The following is a 24,665-nucleotide window of genomic DNA, read 5'->3' as shown; positions in this document are numbered from 1 at the left end:
GTGCACAGCTTCGAGGATACCTCAGGAGCTGCACAGGTAGCAAGTTACAGGCTTTTCAAGATATCCGGTCCCACGTGTCACGTCGCCTCCACGGATCTCAGCTATGCTGCAGTCGTGAAGAGAGGGTCAGAGAGGTCTGGAAGTCAGGGTCTTGTCAGGCTCTGTGCTCTGGTTCCAGCGGGATCGTCGACAAAGCAAGCCGTTGATTTGCTGGATGGTGCCTGGTTGCCCAGGGTGGTCACTCCTTGGCCAGAAGGGAGATTCTTCAGTCTTCAGCTTCAGCAGAACGTCGAAGGTCCAGAGTTTCGTGTCCAGTTTCAATTCAAGATCTAATATAAAATCTCAGGACTCCGCTCCTACCTTGATACAACTAAAAGGGGCTGGATTACTTTCTAGGTCCCTCCTATGGGTGGGACCAGGAAGGGGGGTGGGTACACCCCTTACCTTTGGCCAGTTTCGCGCCAGAGCTTGGGCTGGAGTGCCCCAGCAATCGGTTTGAACTGGGGTATACATGGAGCACCTAGTGTGCCCCAGGCAGTTTCTCAATCTATTCAGCCCTCCCTGTCCCAATACACAAAGTCCTGTCTGGGGTGGTGCTCGCACCTCCCCAGGCAGGAAACCTATTGTCCAAACCCCCGTGACTGGAAGGACTCCCAGCAGCAGGAGGTCAGACTTGTGTCGGTGGCAGCAGCATCCATTTTGTGACGCTGGGGCTCTAGTTAACTTTAACCGGGATAGTCAGCAACAACATGTCTTCTCCCTCTAGAAGGGTGGAATGCTACCCCCGTCGCCAGAATTGGCGAGGGGCTATAATTCCAAAGCGTATGACACCTTACACGACATGTTTGGATAAAGCCAAACCAAAGTTAGCATCAAACCGCGAGGATTATAATGCACTTAAGAGTATATGGTATGGCAATATCATAGAACAGCTCTAAGGACATGGTTCCGAAAGCTGCAGACAGGCTCAGCTCATGCTAGAGCACCATCTGACATAAAACCAAGCCCTCTGCCTCCAGGATTGTTAAGGCCTGCCATAGGAGTGACTTATAGGTTACTGTGTGTCTATATATAAGTAGGTATAGGAATACTATACCTAAGCAAGGGGTGATTACACGACCTTGCCCCAGCGGAGTGATCAGCCAGTTGTGTCTATTTGAGTGGCCGGCCAGGGGTGGCATAATACATGCTGCAGCCCCTGGTAGGCCTTGGTTACACCTATGCCCTGAGTACCTAGGGTACACTTCTACAGGGGCTGACAAGGTGAACCAATTCCCAATTGTGGATGTACCTAGAGTACATGGTGTGAATTTAGAGAGAGTGCATCTGTGCTGTGGGACTGATTAGCAGGCCCACAGCCATATCTAAGTCGAAAACCAGTAAAGCAAAGCAAAAAGTGGGGGTGACCATAGGAAGCAGACCCTACTCTCCTACAATAGGCATGATGGCCTCCTGCATATTCATCGTCCCTCACGCTCGACTGCACATGCGCCCCTTGCAACAATGCCTAGCACGCCAGTGGAACCAAGCTCAAGGACAATTACAAGACCTAGTGTTGGTAAACAGTCGCACTTACCACTCTCTTCAGTGGTGGAACCCACAAAAGGGGCGACTGTTCCAAGAGCAAGTTCCACAGGTAGTATTAACAGCGGACGCATCACTGACAGGTTGGGGAGCCCGTCTCCTTCAATATACAGTCCAGTGTCTCTGGACAGTCAAACAGAAGACACTACATATAAACTACTTAGAGTTACTAGCAGTATTCCTAGCAATGAGGGCTTTTCAGAAATACTTGACCAACAAGTCTGTGTTAATCCGGACGGACAACATGACAGCCATGTACTACATTAAAAAACAGGGATGGACACACTCTCTACAACTGTCCCACCTTGCACAGAGCATATGGAAGTGGGCAATTCCTCAGAACATTTACCTCCTGGCAGAACACCTCGCAGCAATATTCAACCAGACAGCAGACCTACTAAGCCGACACTATCAGCAAATACACAAATGGGAGATTCATCCTCAAGTTCTCTACTCATTCTTTCAAAAGTGGGCACATCCAGACATAGATCTGTTTGCCACAAAAGAAAACTCAAAATGCCAGTCCTTTGCCGCCAGGTTCCCACACCCGTTGTCACAGGGCAATGCGATATGGATGAACTGGTCAGGCAGATTTGCGTACGCTTTTCCACCAACCCCACTGATTCCATTGGTGGCACGCAAACTAAGGCAACAGTCACTCAAAATGATCCTAGTTGCTCCCACATGGGCAAGACAACCATGGTACTCGACACTCCTGGAACTATCTGTAGTCCCCACCAAAGGCTACGCCTTTCGCCACAACTGCTAACACAGAACAATGGAGAAATCAGACACCCCGATCCCAATCAGATGAACCTAGCGATCTGGCTCCTGAGTCGGGGTGACAGAACAGGGCTTCATTGGCATAGAACGAATTGACATATGGCGTGTCCCCTATTAGTATGCTATAGCCGTATAGTTCCCTGCGCACTCTAATCTCCATGGGCTCTATTCCGAGAGCAAATAAAAGCAGCGACAAGGGGCAGCCCTGCCGTGTACCGCGGCTCAGCCTCCATGGCTCCAAGCGGCACCTGCCCACACGCACCCTTGCAGTCAGTTCCATGTAAAGCAAGATGATCTAGCCACAGAACCGTGGACCAAAGCCCATAAGCCTCAGCACCTCGAGCAGGTAGCCCCAGTCCTACGCACATTGGTTATAGTTTTAAATCTCGCTTCCATGGACACCATTAAACATCCTCGATTTTTAACAGTAGGCAGGCTTCTTCATGTGCTAACTTTTTTCATGGAAATGCGATGGTTCAAACAACTGTTCACTCTTTGCAGCTGTCTCTCCTGAATGTTCAGTTCATCTCATATAAACCAACATCTTCATTCGCCACCCTTCTACTATTTCTTTGTGGCCTCCTTCAATATCACATCTTACTTTTGAGCACTGTCCCATTCTTCTTTCCTAAGGTTGCTTCTCTTACCTATATAATAACGTGCACTTTCTCCTTGCCTAATGTATTTATTTATTTATTTTTTAAACTTATAAAACGCGCAAATGCCCAAGGGCGTCTCGGCGCTGCGGACAGTGGCAGAGTGATGAGAATGTTATTGGTTAAACAGACAGGTCTTTATTTTTCTTCTGAAGGCTTACAGAGATTTCATCCACGGGGTCCGGCGAAGGAGATCGCTAGGTGCCGAGCGGGTGTTTGGCGTTGAGGGCGGTGTGCCACTGTCGCCACCACCCCCCTCCCGAGACCCATGAAGTGTGGATCTTTTAATCAACAAACCTCAGGTTCCACGGATTTTGTGTGAACCACCACTTTTGGTTTGTTTGTTTTTTGCACACCATTTTACACCAATTTTTAACTTTCACGTCCTCAGGCAAGGGTGGGCCTTAGCGCGTCCATACCACCGAGGTACACTATTAAATGGTCCTGACGAAAGCCCCGTAAAACCTTTACACATATGGGCAGAAACATGTTGACCCCACTCTAAAGGGGAAAACACCCAACACAATAGTTGGTAAATTTCCCGACACATCGTTTTTAACATATACCCAGCTAACCATGGAATAAAGTTTTTGAATGGTATAGTCTGTTGGTATTTTTTAAAACTCACAATTTTTGCACATTACTGTCACAAAACCAGCTCCGCAGTAATCTGGCGTTGCAGCACACCAGGGAGGCATTCGGCTTCTCCTGGTGGGCCCGATGATGAAGCATGTCACCACCCAGGGTGGTGAGTGAGGGCTTCTCAAGAAAATCCCTAAGGGACTCATTCTTAGGTTGATTCCTTTTCTCTTCTCGAATCCTGTGCTGTTTGCTTGTTTTGCCCTACGCAGACACTCTTTTGTTGTTTATGAATTGAATCTGGGGGACTGAGAGTGTCCCTTCCCTCCCTCTCTTGTTGTTGATATTGGCTTACAGAGATTGACAGGATCTGATCTCAAACGGGAGAGCGTTCCAGAGTTTTTGCAACAGTGACAACGAAACGCCGATCACCCCAAGAGACCGTTTTAGTACGAGGTACTGTCAGAAGAAATGCATTGGAGGATCGAAGTGGCCTGTTGGGAATGTGGATGGCTAAGCATTTTATTAGGAACTGGGGACCTAAATTACGGGAGGTTTTATAGGCAATGTATGATGCCTTGAATTTGTTTCGGTTCCTCATCGGGAGCCAGTGGTATCTCTTGATGACATGTGAAATAGGCCTAAATTTAGGGATTCCTGACAGCATTCTAGCTGCCGCATTCTGAGCAGATTGCAGTTTTTGTATAACCCTGTTCTGTGCATTGGAAAAGAGTCCATTACAGTAATCCAAAGATGACATCACCAGTGCTTCGACCAGGGTCCTTCCTGCATTAAGAGGGAGATACGGTAAGATCTTTTTAATTATTCGAAGTTTATAGAACGAGGCTGAGACGAGTGCGTTGGCATGTGGTGCAAAAGTCAGTTTGTCGTCCAATATTATGCCTAGGTTCTTGACCTTGGTAACAGGGATCGGTGGGGGACCGAGGGACGATGGCCACCAGGAGCTGGACCAGGTGGGAGACAGTTTACCAAAGATCATAACCTCCGTTTTGTTGGAGTTTAATTTGAAATAGTTGCTGGCCATCCAACTAGTGATGGCCAGCATGCCTTTTTGGAAGCTGGCTGCAACCCTTTCTCTGTTGTTGTTTATAGCGATGTTAGGCCCATCCCATATGCCTTGATGACTCTGGCTAAGTCCGACACATAGATGTTAAAGAACGACTTATTGATGAGCCCTGCGGGACACCGCACGGAAATGTCATTTGGGCAGAGTGGAAGTTGCCCAGCGTTACCGTCTGGGTCCGATTAGTGAGAAAGGATGACAGCCGGTCTCTTGCTTTGTCCTGAATGCCTATCGCAGTTACACGGTAGATCAGAGTGTTTTGATCGACCGCGCCAAATGCAGCGGAAAGGTCCAGCAAAATGAGAACTGCCGTCCCTCCCCGGTCCAGGATGAATCTTCTATCCTCTGATGCCTTTATTAGTGCAGTCTCGGTGCTATGACTCTTACGAAATCCAAATTGGGTGTCATCTAGCCGATGGTGATCCTCTATAAATATGGAAATTTGGTGGTTCATCACTTTTTCAACCACTTTGGCCGGGAAAGGTAGTCTAGCTATAGGCCTATAGTTTTTGGTGTCATCCGGATCCAGATGAGATTTTTTCAAAAGAGGTTTTAGGATCGTGTCTTTCCATGCGGTCGGATATATCCCATAGGAGAACTTTGTGTTGCAGATCTCTGTTAATACAGAAGCTATTATTTCAGTGACAGGTGCAAGAACTGCTGCTGGACAGGGGTCATTGGCTGAACCGGATTTGATGGCAACCATGGTATTAGCGATTTGGGCTACATTGACTTTTTGAAATTGCACTAGGAGGTGAGCTGGAGCATTTGTGAATATAAGTTGATCAGATGAATTTCTTTGGGCAGAGAAATTAGCATAAATATTATTTACTTTGTCATAAATCTAATGATATTTGGCATGAACAGTCATTTACATTGTTCCTTAGTCCTGGCAAGTATCCCACTTGCAAATCATACTAGTCGTCTCACTTGCAAGGCAGGATGCCAATATTTTAACCAATTGCATGAACAAATTTGCTCTAAGGCTGTACGGTCTATTCGAAAACTCATGACAAACAGTCATGGTTATACCCCAATGGAATACAGAAATCACTCTTGTTCATATTTAAAGTAAATCCTCGGGGCGTGGCTAAGATGGTGGCATGGTAGGACGTGAGACTCCGTCTCGGCCGCTTCATAGCCTTGCTTTTGCCACGTCCCCGAAATATGCACACTGGGACCGGAATTTAAACGTGATTCCTCCGGTGCCGGTGCAGAGGTTGCTGGCGGCCGCCTAGGCGCTCTCTGCTCCAGTGCCTGGTTGGGTCACAAAGAAGCTGGAGCAGTAACAGCAGCGGGCGCGCTTTCAGACAGCAGCCTATGGGGTAGTCGCGGCATGCAACTAAAGAGCCTCCGGAATGGCGCAAGGAAGCAGTTGCCGCTTCGCTGGAGGCCTGCAGATTGCCCGCAATTTTGTCTCCTCTTCTGCCCTGGCCGGCCCCGTGCTCTGGAAGCCTCTAGGCTGGGGCCTGCGAGCACCACTCCAGAGGGCCCAAGGAAGCAACCGAACCCAGGGCCTGTCTGTGTCGGCGCCCAGCGCAATGGCTGACCTCCCGGTGAGTACCGCATCAGACATCTGGGTCACCGGAGAGTGGGGGCCTGCCCGCCCTTAGCGATCCTGCACGAGGTGGGGTTCTGGCATTGCAGCGGCTACTTCACAGGCCTGGCATTGACTTCGGGTTGAGGTCCAGCAGAACATCAGTGTCCCTCCGAGAGCCCCCTGCTGCTGGCAGGGGGGCAAAAAACTGCGGGCCCACTATCTTTGCAGGTGGGAGAGCTGAGCTGATGCTGGGGTTCGGGGCCACGAGCCACTAGAGTGCCCTTAGGAAGACCATGCGTCCCGCAGCGCTCCTTAGCATGTGATATCACCGGGCCCCTCACCCGACTGCCAGCCCGAATGGACCTAGGCTTCCCCACGCGCCATCCTGCCGTGCGGGCGCCGAGATCTCTAAAGAGGTAAGGGCCGTCTGGACAGCCCGGGGCCCAATCAAGGAGGACTTGCAGGCCTGGGCGCATTTCTGCCAAGCACCACAGACGCACATTCCCCGGACACCAACCCCGTAGCTTTCATCCACGGACCACTGCCATTGCAGTGGAGCTGTTGAATCCTTGGGCCCGGTGGGGCTATTGAGCTACTTCATCACGGACTTCCTATAGCTACCTCACGGGTGCAACACATCACCATGACAACAGCCCGAGCAAAGAGGGAGAAGTCCCTCAAAGACTTGCTGCTTAAACGGTCAAGCAGCCCTGAAACAGCAAACGCAGTGCCCCGGGACCGGGGACAATCGGAGCAACCAGAAGGGGCAGACAGCCCGGCTACGAAGGCCTTCCTGATGGAGCTATTCTCCGCCATCAAAGAGGACATCCTAGACCTGAAGGGCCAACTCTCTGCTGATCTTAAAGATGTCTGGTGGGACATAGACGAGGTAGGCGAAAGGGTGGCTGTCCTCGAGGAGCACGGATTGAGCCAGGAAGACTACCTGCAGCAGAAAGTACTCCGGCTGCGGGATCAAAACTTGGACCTGCAGGCCCATGCTGAGGATCTCGAGAACCGCTCACGGAGGAACAACATCCGCATCCGTGCGGTGCCCAGGCGAGCAGAGGAGGACTACCTTAGATTCTACGTCATAGCCCTCTTTCGGCAGGTGTTGGGAGACGGCAGCCCTCGGGAGGTGCAGATGACCCAGGTGCATCGTGTGGGCCTGCCCAGGGGAGAGAAGGTCCCCCGTCTGACATACTCGTCTGCGTGCATGACTTCCAGCTCCAGGAGCAAATCTTAGGCAGAGTGCGTGCGGTCCAGCCAATTCAGTTTCAAGGGCACTCACCGGCCCTCTTCCAGGATCTTGCAGCGTCCACGTTAACCAAAAGGAGAGAATTTAGAGGGGTCCCATCTTCGCTACAATTGGATTCCATATATTCATGGGGCCATCCCTTTCGCATCATTTTTAAGCACAAAGTGAAATTGCAACAGATTTGCTCGCTCGCTGAGGCTCTTGACCTGCTGGGGTTGGACAACACCTTAACTACAGATCGGAGGGAAGGCCCTAGAGACCGGGCCACAAGGAGACTCCCAAGATGGAAAACTGTTGGTAAACTGTCAGCCTCTGCGAAACCAGACCCAAAGAAGATGGCGAAGGAACGGGAGACTGTGCTCTCCTCTCTCTCTCTCTCTCAGCCTCAAGATTGTCCGAGTTCCCCTTGAACAACTCAATCAATTTCACTGGGATGGGTGGCAAGGAGTGAAGCCGGGGGGATGCCTGGGACTGTCATTTCTCCCAGATCAGTGGAATGCCCCTCCACAGTTCTTGGTCTACCAGGTACTTACTTCTGCGGCTTACCGCCAAAGTCATGACCCCTTATGGTCTTTCTTTACTGTGGGACTTCTGTCTAATGTTTCTTTTTGGGGTTGAGTTGTTGAGGGATGTTTAATTATTTGTGATTGTTGGTGTTCCTTTTAGGGGTTTCCTGTACCAGGCCCTGCGCTTCCATCTCCTCATAAACCCACACTCACTCCACATTTGTGCTTTTCTCCTTAATTTCTATGGCTGCGCCCGCACACTAACCCCCACCCGTCATGGTTAGGGATCTGAAAATTGTGAGCCTTAATGTCAGGGGCCTGAACCACCCCGCAAAGTGCACTGCAATCCTTTCCTTACTGGGACATTCCGAGGGGGATATCGGTCTGCTCCAGGAGACCCACTTGCTTGCTAAGGACACCCCCTGTATGTGCATGCTGCGATTCCCTCGTCAATACTGTTCACCAGGTACAGCAAAAAAGAACGGGGTGGCCATCCTTCTGGGGGCAACATTTGAAGGCAAGTTACTGTCCACTTTTTATGAGTCCACGGGCAGGGTCCTAGCTCTCTGGATTCAATGGTGGTCCATGCTTCTCACTTTGATAAATATTTACGCACCTTACGCACATCACGAGCCCCTTTTTACGCAGGCATGTTGCATAAGCCCTGGCCTCCCCGGATTCTGCCTTGGTGGTGGGTGGGGACCTGAACCTGGTCATGGACAACGATTGTGACCGATCGGGCCAGCGCTACACACAGGTGGGTGCCCTCTCTTCGGAGGGTATGCAATGGTTGGCCGATAGCGGCCTTCAGCATTCGGACATGCGAGATTACACCCATTACTCTGCGGCTCACAAATCCTATGCACGTCTAGACATGTTCTTGGTCTCTAATACGCTTCACCCCCGGATCAGTGACTCCTCTATAGCCACACGCTCCCTCTCTGACTATGCACATATTTCTATTTCCATAAGACCAGAAAGGGTTGTGCCCGTCCCGGCTAGATGGCGGCTGCGCATAGGTCTCTTACATTCCCCTAGCTCTGTAGAGTGTGCACGTGCCAAGCTATTAGACTACCTTCAACACAATGACACTGGCGAGACCTCTCTAGCTACCATCTGCGAAACTCTCAAAGCGGTGATCCGTGGAGAATTTATAGCAGTCCCCTCCGCTGACACCTGAAAGCGCAAGGAAGCCCGTCAGGGCCTGGAAAAGGAAGTGGCCGAACTGGAAGCGATACATAAATGCACGGGGCCCCAAGGGTTTGGCGCTCATTGGAAAAGAAGCGGATGCTTCTTAAACGTATAGACCTTGACCGGGCGAAATATGCTTTGCTTCGCCTCCGCCATAAGTTTTATTTGGGTAGTGATAGATGTGGCAGGATTTTGACACAAAGATTGCGCGCCAGGGCAGTGGCAGGGACCACCCCCTCCCTAAAATGGTCTACAGACGAAGAGATTCACCTGGACTCCCAGATAGTGGAGTAGTTTCAACAATTCTTCCAATCTCTCTATAGCGTGGATGCGAATGGGCCCCCCTGATGCAGGCGAGTACCTGGAGTTTAACAACTTTACCCGCCTCCCTAAAGCGCAGGTAGAACCCCTGGAGGATCCCATTCGGATAGAGGTTATCTCCACTAGCTCCCGGCTGAAGCATGACAAATCCCCGGGCCCAGACTGCTACCCTGCCCTGTTTTATAAAAACATTCTGTCACAAATTAGCTCCCCTCTTAACCCAGCTGTTCAACTCTTTCCTAGAAAGTGGAGCGGTTACGGACTCTATGTCCGAGGCGGCGATATCCGTAATCCTTAAGACTGCGGTTGCCCAGCGATTGAGGGAAGCAGGCTGTAAGCGCTTGGGCCACTTATTCGACCTTGATGGTATCATTCCTTTTGATCGGGTTCGCCAAGACCTCGACCTTCCCTGAACTGACGAGTTCTATTACCTACAGCTCCGGCACTGGGCTACCTCTGGGCCTATCTACCACATGTCTCTCATAATCTTACCCTTTTTGAGAAATGGATAGCGAATAAGAAAGATGACAAACATCTCATAGCGGAACTTAAATGTCCTCCTTGCTCCGCACAAGACAAGGAAGCGCTCACGAGGTCAACTTCGGTGGGAGGCAGAATTGGTGCGGGCCCTTACGGACAAGGAATGAGAAAGATCTTCCATTACAGAGCCCACCACATGGTATACAACACTGCTGGGACTATCTGCTGATCCTATTGGTATCTTAAGCCCGCTCGGATCCACCAATGGGACAAGAACCACACCGAAGAGGGTTGGCGGGGTTGTGGCCTGACTGGCTCCCTTGCACATCTTCTATGGCACTGCCCGCGGCTGGAGAGATTTTGAGAGCAAGTGCTCAATGATATCGACACAGCATTTGACACGGAGATTCTTCGCTTCCCGGCATACACCCTTCTGGGACTTTCGAACCCACTCACTTTCCCGTTCCGGTCATTGCGCAGCAGGCACATTGTGTTAGCATTGCTCGTTGCGCGGCAAGCAGTAGTTTATTTGGGTACTAACACTGTTCCGGATCACACAGCTTGGCTCCATAGACTCTGGATGACCCGTGCCATGGAACGACTCTCGCTGGCTCACGATCAGAAGAGCGAGAAATATGCAGAACTTTAAGCTCCTTTCATAATGTTACTATCGATAGACCTCCGCGAGGTCACCTGCCCCAAACTGCTGCAAGTTCTACATCTAATACTTCCAGCTTAGGAATAAGGTGTTCCCCACCTGGGTTGGCGGGAGGACCGGGATCGGGCCTGGTGGGTAGATCGGGTCGCTATATAGCTCCTGAAGACCTTTGTGAGAAAGTGGCTCTATATATACTGGACTAGAAGGAAGTACAGTGTGTATAGAGTCCACCAACCCCAGAGGTATAACGGAGGTTAAAGTCAGAACTGACGTTACTCTCCAAAGTGGTAGCTTGGTCGAGCAGTAAGGCAGTACCAGAGGACAGTGTAAAGCATTTGTTGTACACACTCAGTCAGCAAAAGGTTTCACACACACAAAGACTGAACTCCAGGCCAATTGTTTTTATATCCACAGATATAGTTGTTTTATTTTTACAACCAACAGTTATCAAAATATACTTTTCAAGGTACGAGTACTCTCATGTAAATACTTTGCAGAGGAGCAATACGTTTGTACACAGAATAATTACAGGATGGCTAATCAGCAATATAGTTCTGAAACACTCTAGCATTGGGCTCAATGGTTTTTTCATAGGAAAGTACAGTTGATTACTTTATGGATTACTTTGGTAGTTCCAGGACTAGATCTTAGATTCAGTCCTGGGGTCTAAGCTGAAACCAGATTAGCAAAAACGTTTTAGTTACTGTGATGAATTTTCCTGAATATAAAGCTGTTTTAAAAGTTCACACTTGGAAACTTTTCAAGGTGATTCTGACAATGTTATCCAATGGGAGGAAATTCAGGTTACAGGTAAAGTACGATCGCATTACTTTTGTAACCCAGCACTAGGCTCCTAGGGCCAGCACTGGGGGCTTAACTCAAAACAGGTAGGTAATTGCGTTTCAGTATTTCGTACGATTTTTAAAGAATATTTGCAGTTTTTAAAAGTAGAAATTTCATAGAAAAGCAGACAATGGGTTCCAATGGAGAAAATACAGGTTACTAGTAAACCCGCTGGGGATTATTTTTGCGGTTCGGTACTTGGCTGAAAGATACAGTACTGGCTTCTCTCCTGATCACATGTGAGTATTTTCGAATTCGGACTTTGGCTGATTTTATAGGAATATTCTCAGTTTTCAAAACTTCACACTTAGAAAATTTTCGAGTCAAAATGGGTCAATGTTGTCCAATGGCAGGTAAGTGAATTACCGGTTTCCAGGTGAGTACTTGTTGGTGGAGTTAGGGTTCTGGGCGTAGACTCTGGGGTCCCCCAGGGTCAGGTGAGTACAGTTAGTTCAGTCCCAGCAGCACAGGGGCGGCCGGGTGCAGAGGTAGGTAGGCCCAATGTTATCCAATGTGGGCCTTCGGTTGGTGGCTGCTGGCTTGCAGGCCACGCGGCTCTGAGAGCTGGGCTCCTGGTCACTTGCTCTGGGCAAGGGGGGGGGGAAGTAGGATAGGGGAAAGAGGTCACAGCCAGCGGCACTCGGGCGGCTGGGTGCAGGGTGCTTTTGAGCCGTCGGGCGCTCAATGTTATCCAATGAGGATCTTGAAAGAGGAACAAAGGCGGCAGGCTCGGGGACGGTGACTCTCCAGGGGCGACCAGCACTTCGAGAGGTAAGTTGGGATGATGGAGCACAGGTAGGTACCCCAAAGGGAGGCACAGGGGGCCGCGGGGTGCCGGGTGCAGGGGTGTCTTTGGGGGTCGGAAAAGCTTACCCTCGGCTGGTCACGGTTGGGGCGGCCCCTGGTTCTGAGTCTGCAGGCATCAGCTGGTTCGTCGAGGAGGGTCTTTGGGCACTGGACTTCGGGTCCCAGTCACCGGGGCGACGTCCTCGTGGTCTTGGTTCAGGTTGGCCAGGCCCGGGCTCGGCTGGTGCAGAGTGGGCTGGTCTGGTGAGCACAAGGTGGGGTGTTGCAGCAGAGCCTCTGCTGATTGGAGTCCCAATCTTCGAGAGGGTCAAGGCAGGCAGGTCCTCTGGGTGTCCCAAGGTTGCTGTCTGCGGAGGTCGCCGGGATTAGGCAGGAGCAGGTTCCAGGATCAACAGGCCGGTAGGGCTGGGACCAAGTCAGTTGTTGTTGTCCTGTTAGCAGCTGCGCGGCGGGTCTTCTTCTTCTTGATCTTCTTTCTTCTTTTGATATCGGGATCTGAGGAAGGAAGGTTCAGGGAGCCCCTAAATACTAAATTTAGGGGCGTTACAGGTAGGGCAAGGGCAGGGATCAACGGGTCCCTGTCCTGGGGTGAGGAAACCCCCTTGCCTGCTCCTCTCCTGTGGGAGGGGGGGCAGGAGCCTAGCTGGGATTGGGTAGGGCTCCCCATCTACAAGATGGCCCGAGCCCGGGGTCGTGCTTCACCTCGCCTCCTCCACTTGAGTGGTGGAGTTGGCAAAGGTTGGCACACCCTCCTTCCTGACGTAGTTTTTCCCGCCAGTCTTCCCGCCAGAGTGGGGGTAGAATGGGTGGGGGCCAGTTGCTGGGTACAGCAAATGGTCTGGAGAAGCTCTCAGAGGTGGTATGCCTTTGAAGCTTCCCCCTGTACATCCTGGGGGAGGAGACACATCACCTCGCCCAGGATGTGCATTGTTGCAGGCCGAGGAGAGCGGGGGGCTCTCCACCCAGGGGTCCAGCAACATGTCTGTTGTGTGGTAGCCTCTGCAGCCACTCAGCCCAGACGTGGATTGTAGGTTTGGGTTTTGGAGGGCATCTCTAAGATGCCCTCTCGTGCATTTTACATTAAATCCCACACTGGCATCAGTGCGGGTTTTATGTGCTGAGAAGTTTGGTACCAAACTTATCAGTCTTCAGTGTAGCCATTATGGTGCTGTGGAGTTCGTAACGTCAACATCCCAGCAGCATATACTCTTAAATGGTATCACTGCACTTACAGTGCCCAGGAATGGCCCTGGGTACTGTAGAGGCACAGGGCTCATGCCCTTGTGCCTTCACCTCTGGCATAGGGCACCCAGCTAGAGGGGTGACTGAAGTATGCCAGGGCAGTGGGTTCTGTGGGCATGGCACACAGGGATGTGTGCCATGTCGACTCTTGTTTTATTTCTATACTTAGGCACACAGCCTGCAAAGGCAGGGTGTGGGTGCCAGGGTACAGGGCCCCTGAGGGTGGCACAATAAGTGCTGCAGCCCTTGGGGGTCTCCTCTGGTCACCATGCCCAGGGTACCTAGGGTACCATTTACTGGGGGCTGACAGGTGGCCAGAGGTGCCAATTGGGTATTTTGTTTCAGCATAGCTTTTCTTTTTAGGGGAGGAACACAGGCCCTGGGTACCTGATTGGCAGGGACCCAGGGCACACTCAGTCAAGCACATCAGCAGTTCAGAAAAAAGTGGGGGCATACCAAGGCAAGAAAGATGGCACTTTCTCACAATTTTGGTACGGGTCCCCCTTTTGTTTTCCCTTTTCTTCTGGGGGGGTGGTTGGGAGGGTGGGGTTTTTGCTCGTTTTCTTGGTAGGTTCTCGTTTCTGTACCTGCACTGTCCTTTGCCGGTTTACGCTGTTCTTATTCCTTAGGCTTCATTTTGAGCGCTGCCAGCTTCCGGGATGTCTGCATTAAAGCTGTGGGTGTATATACAAAGTCTATGCATTGTCTTTAGCCGCCGGCCCCTGTGGTTGTAGGCGATTGGCTGTGTACAAGTGTTGAGATGCCTTCCAACTAAATCAATAAACAGATTTGTTCCATAAAGTAGATCTTTGACATCCTCATCAACTCTACATCGGACCCTAATGCTCTCCAATGATGTGACTGGATCTGCAGAAGCTATACTTTTTTTTTGGGCAGTCATATTGAGCACAATCTGCCAATATTCTCATAATACAGCACATTTGATAGTCCAGGGATTATCCTACAAACTGTTCTGAGATTACCTTTGTAGACCACAGTCTGAATATGTTTGTGGAACTGTGCCTCCAGTAGGGTGGGCAACATACGTTTGGCTTCCAGGATTCAGTCTAAAATCATGACTCTAGCACACACATCTTGGTGAGGCTTCGTCATATACAATTTTGAAGATCCTACCATGCTATCTGGCTCCGACCCAGGATCTTCTCATTTCACCCTGAAGCATCGAAAATGAGCCCTATGGCAGGGCCTACTGGAGTAATGCATGGTTTTTCAGGAACTTTCTACTGGGTGGCCTGAGAAATATTGATCGACTTTTGCCATTCGGAAAGCATTAAAAACCGCCCTTTACTGCACTGGTTGGAACTGTGTCCAGCGTGTCCCTTATTTGCCTAATTTTAGGTTGATCGTGTTCTATAAATGTTGATGAATGATGGCTGCAACAGCATGATTACTAAGGTAAAAAAAAATTGAACATTTAAATTAAAATCTCTAACAAGAAATGTGAGATCAGAATAGTAAATAAGTTACTTAAGTGAAGGTAATTAGGCTTTTGGTATTTTGCAGAACGGCAATTCACCTTGAAAGCACAAGCTACTTAATGGTTGGGGTGTACGTTTACATTTCTGCAGTACTGCATCTTTCATAGATTTCTATGCTTGAACCATCCCCCGTCCACCTGGCAATGATTCAGACATGAATCTATTGGATGCCAACGCTGGAGAACTGGAGTTACAGGTAAGTAAATAATTTCTTTAACCATGCACAGAAGTTTAATCTGGCATCACTGTAGTTAATACCTTTGTTGCAGTCTTGCTTACTAGTGTAAAAGTCTTGATTGGTCTGTGAAAACAGGGTATTATTCAATATAGAGCTATTAGAATTTCTTTTTAAATCACATGGCGGTGCAAATTGGCAGCTGAGGTCCCTCTTCTTGCAACATGCCCTCTATTCCGTAACATTTATATTTCCGAGGGTCAGCAATTTAAACAATTTTAACACGTACCGTACTCGCCAGAGCGAAATGAGTCGGGTCTGAAGGCACTTTAGTTAAATATTACATTTAAAAATGGCATTAGCAGTTCATTTTACATACTATGCCATTCTGGAGCATAATTAATAGTACTGCTCCCCCCAGGTTCCCAGACATAATTATTTTGGCTCCCAGACATAATTATCTTGGCTTATGTCATCCACTCGTTTTCAAGGGGAGACTTGGACATGACATTTTCTCAGAAAACATTTTTTAACTCTTTTCCGTGTTAAGTGTTTTGTGTTTTATATGGAAAATCATAATACGATTTTATAATTAAGGATGAACATCTCTGTCTGTCTCTTACTAAAATAAGATGTGCAAGCTTGCAAGTTTTTGGGGGACAGAAATTCCTACCTTTTGGATTGCTTTCCTCTTGCTGAAACACAGCGCAACCTATATTTTACCAATACATGATCATTACTTATCAGGATTTGTACCCAAATTAAAATGTCCTAAAGCACAAACCACATCCTTTAATTTGTTTAAAGTGAGTTAATGCAAATTTTCTCGAAATAATCAGTTTGAAAAACAATATTATTGCACTAGCTCAGCAAACATATGAAATCGGTATGAGCAATGATTATTGCTGTTGTTTGTTTTTAGTGTGCAATAAAACAATGTGGGAGATCTACACGATGTAATTCATCTTTCATTCTGGAAGCAGCCTAGTTTCTATGATGTAGAACAATTTCTCTGAATGCTTCTCTGCTGTCGGTAGAGCACTTGATGTAATTCTTGACTGACTTGACCACTGTTGAGCTATTGACCTGTGTACTAGGTTTGGCTTGCAATATTGAGGGTTGGCAATCTAAAGAACAACTTTTCTTCTTGCAGTGCAATTCTGTCATCCTACTTCTTAAGTGAAAAGCTAAACCTTCATGGCAAGATTGGATGCTTGCTAAGTATATTGGGATCAACTGTGATGGTAATCCATGCTCCGCAAGAAGAAGAACTGGAAACTTTGAATGAGATGGCCCGCAAACTTGTTGACCCAGGTAAGACGAGAAATAAATTTGTCGATCTTAGAGTAGACAATAGAGAGGTCACATGAGGTCATAGCGTGATACAGATGTTTGAATACAAAAAAAAATGATTACTGCCGATAGGATCCAACCTAACTACTACAGGATGGATGTTTGCCAGTTATTTTACTACCATCTTTTGGCATTATGTTTTAATTGCTGTAACTATTTACAGTGCAGTGAAAGGTGTTTTAAAGTCGGTGTATTTTTCCCGTAATCAATTTGAAATGCTCGACTTTTGGATGTACTTTCAATATCCTACCCAAGAATTCCGAAGTCTGACCCAAAATATACCAGCATTTTCAGAAGATAGAATTGAAATTTGGAAAAAAATTGCTATTGCTGTCCGGCAATCAACAGGGGTGGAAGTTGCAGTTGACCACCTGCCAGTAGAATTTTCTGCTCTTTTTCTGCACTGCTTTAGGTGCAATATACCACTATCCTGTGTTCGATCAGATGCAGCAATAAGCCAGTGTGGAATTCTAGACTTCTTCCTTTGCATGTTGGTGTTATCAGCTGATTGAGTGGACAACTAACACATTGGGCAAAATGTAACAAACAGTTTTCAAAACTTACTGTAGACGTTTGAAAAAATGTAGGTCAATAAGAGAGAGAGGAAAGGCGTTAAAAAGAGCTAGTTCATTTCCCCTGTATGCATAAATGTAATCAAGAGGAGCTGGCTCGTTGTTTGAAGCCTCACGGTTATGTTTGTGGGAAACCAGTATGTTTTTGAAGAAAACCCTCGCCCACCAACCTAGTTGGTGGCAAGCTTCATCGTCGGGTCCCACCCAAGGTGCTGAGTGCTGTGGGTGTGCTGTGACGCCTGAACTACAGCGGCACGTTTTTTTTTGTGCAGTGTGGTGCAGTGAATCTGAAACCAAATTGAATTATTGACCGGAGCAGATGTTTGTGGAATTTGATGTGTTTTTCTCTTAAGTGAGCAACTAGTAGTGCTTCTGTTGTTCATTTTACCTTCACATCGGAAGATAAAGTTCAAAGCAGTGGTACGTGGGAGAGCAGTATAATTCATGGGAGACTACAATTCCTGTATGAAACGCCGTCTTTAATTTCTTCATTACAGGCTATTTCTAGCATCTAAAAGTCTTTAATAAATCACGTAGCTGCTCAACTGAAATAAGTTATTACAGTTGCGTTCTTGCGTCATATTGCAAGCGCAGAGCCTACAGTCATGGTGAAAGGCAAGTCATGGGGCATAAATACAGTTGCAGTTTAAACAGTAAACCCAAAGCATGGCTTTTCCTTCTGCTCTGTTTTTTTTTAGATGAACAGTGATCATCAGAAATGAGATATTCATGGCAACATGTTTATTTTTTGCGCCCATTAGGTAATTATAATACATGGGATTCTGCAATCTCTATTTGAGAACCAGTCTTAATTTCTTTGAGACGATGTGACACACACTCAATTGTCTATTATAAAGAAATGACAGGTGGTCAACTATAATAATTTAATTACAGTTGATTTATGACATCACAATGACTTGTGCCAGAGCCAACAGCCTAGGGAAAGACAGCTCACAAAATCTAGACGTGGCTTTTATTTGCTCTGCTCAGTTTTACTAGCTTTTATTTTTTAAGTCTGACTGAGACTAACATCTTTGTTCATCCAATATAGAACTGCTTTTTGGTGTTTTTAATTTTGTACTACAGATTTTATTTGTATTCTTCATAACTGCTAACATCCTATCTCTTTCATCTGAAAGAGCAACATACAAAGGGTTTTAGCAATTTGTGAGAAGAGTAATGGTGTGACCATTTATTTTGAGGAATAAAGTAGCTGCTTCCATACATAATAAGGGATTACAAGTCACCTTGAAGTCCCATTATCTTAGAATAGAACTCTGCCTTTGGCCTCTTTCCTCTATATGGTTACGGAACTCTTCAGTGCTTGCAATATATGGGATAAAGTACCCCCTGCCTTACATTACAAGAATATTGCAAGTCGTAGATGAGCTCAGTTATGGAACTCCGAGGTGATTTGCAATATCCTTGTCGTGGGTCTCAGATGTTGAGTCGATCACTAATGTGATTTAGGAAAGTCCTTAACCCCTTCCATGCTCATGACGAGCTGAGCTCGTCATGAGTTGCGCCGCTTGCATGCTCATGACGAGCTCAGCTCGTCATGTAACGCGGCTTTTTTTAAAAAGCCGCACAGCGCAAAAATGACCGCAGCATGCATGCGGTTAATGGGGAAAAATAAAACTGCTTGTTTGCCATTATTTCAGCCGAAATTTAGAAATATAATCTCTCAAGCAGCAGGCGGGTGAGAAAATAGTAGCCATTCCCCATGGCGGTATATTATGTCATGCAACACCTGCATAACATACTAAAGTGAACGGAATGCATTGCAACACAAGTTGAAAAGATAGCTTGGTTTGGGTGTCTCCTGCAGTGTTTGTGACTTGCAGGTACATGTAATCCAAATTATATTTAGTTTTCCTTCTGAATTTGATAAAATGAGGGTTAATGTGCTCTGTTACAACGTCTTTACTAAATTATCAAGAACCTATTTTTCATCAGACTTTGTCACAGAGCAAGTGAGAGAGAGGCAGAAAGAAGGAAGAAGAAAATGAGAGGAAAACATCCAACTAAAATGAGCACACTTTTTTTTCAAATAGTAAGAACCAACCAATTGGTAAAATATAAAATACTAAATATTACTGCATACACAACAGGTGTAATTAAGCAAATCCAACTGCCAACCAGTCATCTAAACAGAATAGCAATAAAGACTTCAATCTGTTCCTTTTTACTGTTATGGTTGCTCCCAACACTTGAGTTGTGTATGGTATAATTTAAAACATATGGGGACACAGAGGCCATGATTTTAAGGACACTAAGGGGCAGTACATACGACTCTCCTTTTGTACTCCTCTTCAGATTCGGATTCTACATCTTAAATGGGAAATCTTTTTTGGGTGTTGGAGGAATGTATTCAGGAAAATGGTGATCTTTTAAACTATCCACATCCACCACCACTCCAACTCTAGGAGCACTTGCCTGCTCAACTGCAACAAAACTGACTATTACAGACTATTGAAAGATTACAAAGGTAATCTTGGAATCTAGAGGACGATCTTTGAAAACAATGTTAGCATTGAAGGATGTAAAATTAAATAAATGAGCAGCCAACTTTTGGTACCAGATATAGGACTTTCAAACAGCATTGTAAGGCTCCGAACTTTGATCTACTCTAGCTACACCTCCAATGTGTTTGTTGTAGTCTAGAATGCACACTGGTTTGCACCCTTCTGCAACCGGACTCCAATCAGTCACAGGTGCAGTACTTTCATCATGATTTAGTTGTCAGCATGTGGACATCTTGATTGTCTGAAAATTTCACAGCAAGGAGTTCATTACTACGCAAAGCATTGTTCTGTCTTCTTTCAGGTGTTTTTTACACACAACCTCTGTAGGGTAACCTTTATAGTTTGAGCGGATTGTGCCACAGTGCCCACTCTGAGCAATTATTTAAATAATTGCACAGCTGTGTAGAAATTGACCACGTATAAATGGTGACCCTTGTTACAAAGTGATCTGGCAAGTTCCCACACAATTTTCTCACTGTCTCCAGAAGTGGAAGGACAAATGTGGCCGGGGGAAGGGGGTGTCAACTGAAGAATCCCTAATAGTGTACACCCTGTAAGTATACGCCATATCCAGTGGCCCTTTCACCCAGCGTATAAAGCCAAATATCATAACATGCTCTCTTGCTGGGAATGTATTGTCTGAAAACCAAACGCCCCTTGAACAAGACCAGAGACTCCTAGACAAATATATCTTTCCCAGGAACATGGATCTCCGAGAAACGATTTACTAAATTGGTCATGGACAGGCTGAATCTTGAAGAGCTGGTCACAATTAGGGTAATCTTGCCTATTGTTTCTAGGGACTCTCGCCGGCACCGCAAAGTGTGTTTTTCTATTCTGATATACATTAAATAGGAATTGAGTAAAGAATGTAGATTGGCATTTCATTACATGGAATCTCGCAGGTGACTGGCAGACAAGGTTTCTTGTGTTGGCTATACAGGGGGGGAAAAGGCCACGAATAGTCCCCAGACCATCCGGACACTGTCAGGAACCGAATATAAGCAGTAGATACATTGAGCTCCATGACCCTTAAACTGTGTTGAAAGTTGGAGCAAAAATATTGAATGGCAGCAAGCTGCTAAGAATCTGTGTTCGGAAGGGTTAACCTAAGCTATCCTAACCACCCAAGGGAACTGAAGGGGAGCAAAACAAAAAACGTGCAAGCAACATAACTGCACAACCGGCTCAAAAACTCACCAACTGCTGTTGTCAGGCAAAGTGAGATGCAGTGACAGGTGCTTAAATCTTCTCAGCCATTTCTGACGTTGAATATTCTGGCTCTTCTGGAATGGTCTTGCTCGTTCTACTTTGCTGTGGGCTGTTTGATCTATGTGATTTTGTCACGTCCCCATCCTTTGTCTCCCCAGGTGCCATTCAGCTGTCTCCCAAAGTCCACATGGCTCTACATGACTGGCACATTGCAAGCTAGTATTGTGCAGCCTGAGGGGCAGTTGTGTTCTGCAGCACCTTCACTAATCCACAGAGACCACAAAGTCCAGAATTCTGACATCCGCTCCTCCCAGCGGGCTCCCCGTGCACCTGTTTAAATCAGTGCCCACTTTATTAGGGAAATGGTTTTGGTAGGTCTTCAAGGGTGAATTCTTATTACGCTTTGTTAAGCCTGAAGACAGCGATGTTGTTACATTGAATCTCACAGATTACGAAAGTAGTCAATGTTTTTCTGTTGGTTACCCCATCTGACTAACCCTGATGAAGCTGATTTTCTCTGTGATAATCTTTAATAATCTCTCTTACCATTGCCTGACAGGTTTGGTTGTCAGGGAAGCTTTAGTTATCAAAACAATTCATAAACAATGCATGCATATACATACTGTTTGAGTGTCGTATACATCCTCCTTCTGCCCATGACGGCATACATCCCGAGGCAGTAGGTAGCCCACCGCAGACATTTGCTGCATTTTCCTATGAGAGATGCCATTTTGCCTGATCCATTATGTACATCTACCTGAAAATGAGTGTGCTTCAGTGCCAGGGTTAGTAGGCCAGTCAAATCGTTTTACATTTTTTTTCTTTTTATAGTTCCCTTTCCTTTCTTTCCTTCTCCCTTTTTTTTGTGTTCTTTAGACATCCTGCAGCTTTTTAGGCAGTGCTCAGTTTAACTACTGTGTACTGCGCATAGCCATTGCTTCTAAATCAGGCAGCCATCTTGGAATGTTTTTGTCCATAGTGTATCATTACTTTACTCCCCCCAAGGTGGCTGCCTTTTTTTAAAAGCATAAAGTTAGCCATCTGTGATTGGGTCAACATTGGTACTCTATGTACATTGCCATTTCAAGGTGGCCTCCTGTTGCAGTGTTTTGTGAGCGACTATCTGGAAATTATATTTGCATAGTACATCTTTGTTTACTACTCCAAGGCGGCTAGCCCATTACTTCTAAACTTGGTAGCCATGTTGGAATTTGAAAACAATGATACATTATCTACAATACCATTGCAAAACATACATAATGTTATTATTTATTGAAAGCATATGACTACCATATTGAAGCCTTCTCGTATTTTCTTTTTTGCACTTTTACTCTGTTAATTTATCTTTCATATGTTTATCTGCCTTTTGAGTCTGATTGTGTTTTATCGTGAGTGTGTGAGCAACTTAGTGTATGTATGATGACTTATCAAGTGCCTAAACTCACCAGTGACTGAAGTTGCACTTTCAGTTATAAGGCAAACTTTTTGGCATTGAAAAGGCTTGTCTTTAGTAATATATTTATAAAGTTTTATATAGCGCGAACATGATCTGTGAGGGTCCCTGAGTGCTGGACAGGTGGGAGAAGTAAGCAACAAGTACAAGACATAAGCACAATCACAAATACAAAAGAAGTACAATCAGAGAAGAATAAAAATTTGAGGAACATGACCTCCGTAGGATATCACCAGGATAGTAGTCATGTTCAGCAAAATAAAATTGACAAGGGTAAGATCAAGGAACTCAAGGTGTGGTCTTAGACCAACCATTTGTTCATCAGAAGTGATTTCACTTTTTTTTAAGAGGGCGGTAGATGGGATGAGATGGATTTCCACAGCCAAAGTATTTGAAATTTTCAGGGCGATACCTGAGAAGGCTCTGTTGCACGTTTTCGTTTTGCGGAAAATCTGTGGTTTCGGCAGCAGGGAGCTGGTACTTTGCGCTGATCTTCATCCGCTTGATAATTCTGCCTTTTGTGCGAAGTATGTAGGGGTATTGAAATGTAAAGCTTTGAGTCGTGCATGCAACTTTTTGTTGTATTTTGAAATGTGCAGGGCAACTAACATGACATTTTTGTTTTCTATTTCAGGTTTTGTGGTGTTTGCAACAGGTGTTGTCATTGTGTCACTGATGTTGATTTTTGTTGTTGGACCCCGCCATGGACAGACCAACATTCTGGTGTACATAACAATCTGCTCAGTCATTGGAGCGCTGTCCGTTTCCTGCGTCAAAGGCTTGGGGATCGCAATAAAGGAACTCATTGCAGGAAAGCCAGTTCTTAGCCATCCTTTGTCCTGGGTCCTCCTGCTTAGCCTTATCGTCTGTGTCAGCACACAGATTAACTATTTGAATCGAGCTCTGGACATTTTCAACACATCCCTAGTGACTCCAATCTACTATGTGTTCTTCACCACGTCTGTTTTAACGTGTTCGGCCATTCTCTTCAAAGAATGGCAACACATGTCGGTTGATGACCTCATTGGCACCTTCAGCGGCTTCCTCACAATCATCGTAGGGATCTTCTTATTGCATGCCTTCAAAGATGTTAATTTTACACTCTCAAACTTGCCCGTGTCCTTCCGGAAGGATGACCATGTAGCAAACGGCAGCGTGTCCTCCAATGTCTATGAACGCTTTAATCACGATGAAGAAAATCAAACACAAAGTGAACTGCCATCTGTGGAGCACTTCTCCCTAAGAAGAAACGGAAGCTTAACAACATTTTAAGAATATTTATCTCTTAAAGCATAGAAAAACTGTGGAATTATCAGCCTCCGAATCTTTCTGAATGAAGTAGTTGTATCTTTTTTTTGCAACTCGTAGAGGCAATTTAATTATAGTTTGAATATGGACCAAGCTTAGAAATGACGTTCAAGTTTAATTATTTTTCTTAAGGCATTAAAAAAAATGACCTATGGCTACTTGATTTTTTTTTTTCCCGGTCGTCCGTTTTCGTGTGAGGCTTGTAAATACACATTTTTTATTTGAATGTTTCAATTAAAGCAGTTCATGAACTGATGAGACCTTGTTTGTATTTAAGAAATAAATATTGCATTTCTGCAGTGATACAATAATAAATAAACTAGTGTGGCTCCCTAAATATCATCACATTATTTCACTCTATACATTACCCCCAGCACTATTATATCAGTTTATATTTTCATTAATTTTATGAGACTAGGGCTTACTCTGTGATGAGCCTCTGTGGTACAGTACGTGTTGTTTATTTGGCATTTTGAAAAGACAAAGGAAATAAAGAAATTAAAACAAACAACAACCAATAATGGTATTAAAAGTTTGCCCATCAAACCCCTTCCCCTTGAAATTGTCATACATTGCAAGATGGCGGACATTTGGGACTTGTTATTCTGGAGTGTTGGACATGGCAGAGGTGTAAAATATTGCCAGGGGCCTTTGGTAGTTGAATGGGAGAGTTGGAGCAACGGGAGCTGGTACATGCAGTCGGGGATCATGAAAGGGGGGACAAAGAACATATGTGTCGTAATGGTGGACATGGACTGCCGTCGGGTAGGGGGGAGTGGGAACCTGTAAGGGAGTGATTGATTCCATTTGGGAGCATGTCAATGGTGCCGGAACCATTTTTAGACTGCCGGTGCTGCCATCAATGGTACATCACTGACATCATAAGGGTTGTGAAAAATACAAGCCCCACCCAAAGAACTAGTGTAGCAAATGAACCATGACCATTCAGCAGGAGAGCAGTGTGGTATGTAGCCAATGGTGCATTTTGGAGTATACTGTTGAAAATAAATGACTAAATATAGTGTATAGCAGAATGCCA

The 24,665-nt window shown here is 46.2% G+C and overlaps 1 protein-coding gene across 1 annotated transcript in view; it reads left to right on the top strand.

Annotated features, from left to right (window-relative positions):
- The window catches only part of NIPA2 (NIPA magnesium transporter 2), a 154,753-nt gene extending 130,790 nt beyond the window's left edge, over positions 1 to 23,963 (top strand). Inside the window, exons 5-6 of the mRNA XM_078658232.1 lie at positions 16,357 to 16,517; positions 22,953 to 23,963. Of these exons, the coding sequence (XP_078514358.1) occupies positions 16,357 to 16,517; positions 22,953 to 23,590 (799 nt within the window). The 3' untranslated portion in view covers positions 23,591 to 23,963. The remainder of the gene's footprint in view (positions 1 to 16,356; positions 16,518 to 22,952) is intronic.
- The last annotated feature ends 702 nt before the right edge of the window (positions 23,964 to 24,665 follow it).

This window comes from Lissotriton helveticus, chromosome 8 (genome assembly GCF_964261635.1).
Source record: "Lissotriton helveticus chromosome 8, aLisHel1.1, whole genome shotgun sequence".
Classification (NCBI taxonomy): Eukaryota; Metazoa; Chordata; class Amphibia; order Caudata; family Salamandridae; genus Lissotriton; species Lissotriton helveticus.
Note: the sequence above shows the minus strand (reverse complement) of the source record. Positions and strands in the feature narration are given on the sequence as shown.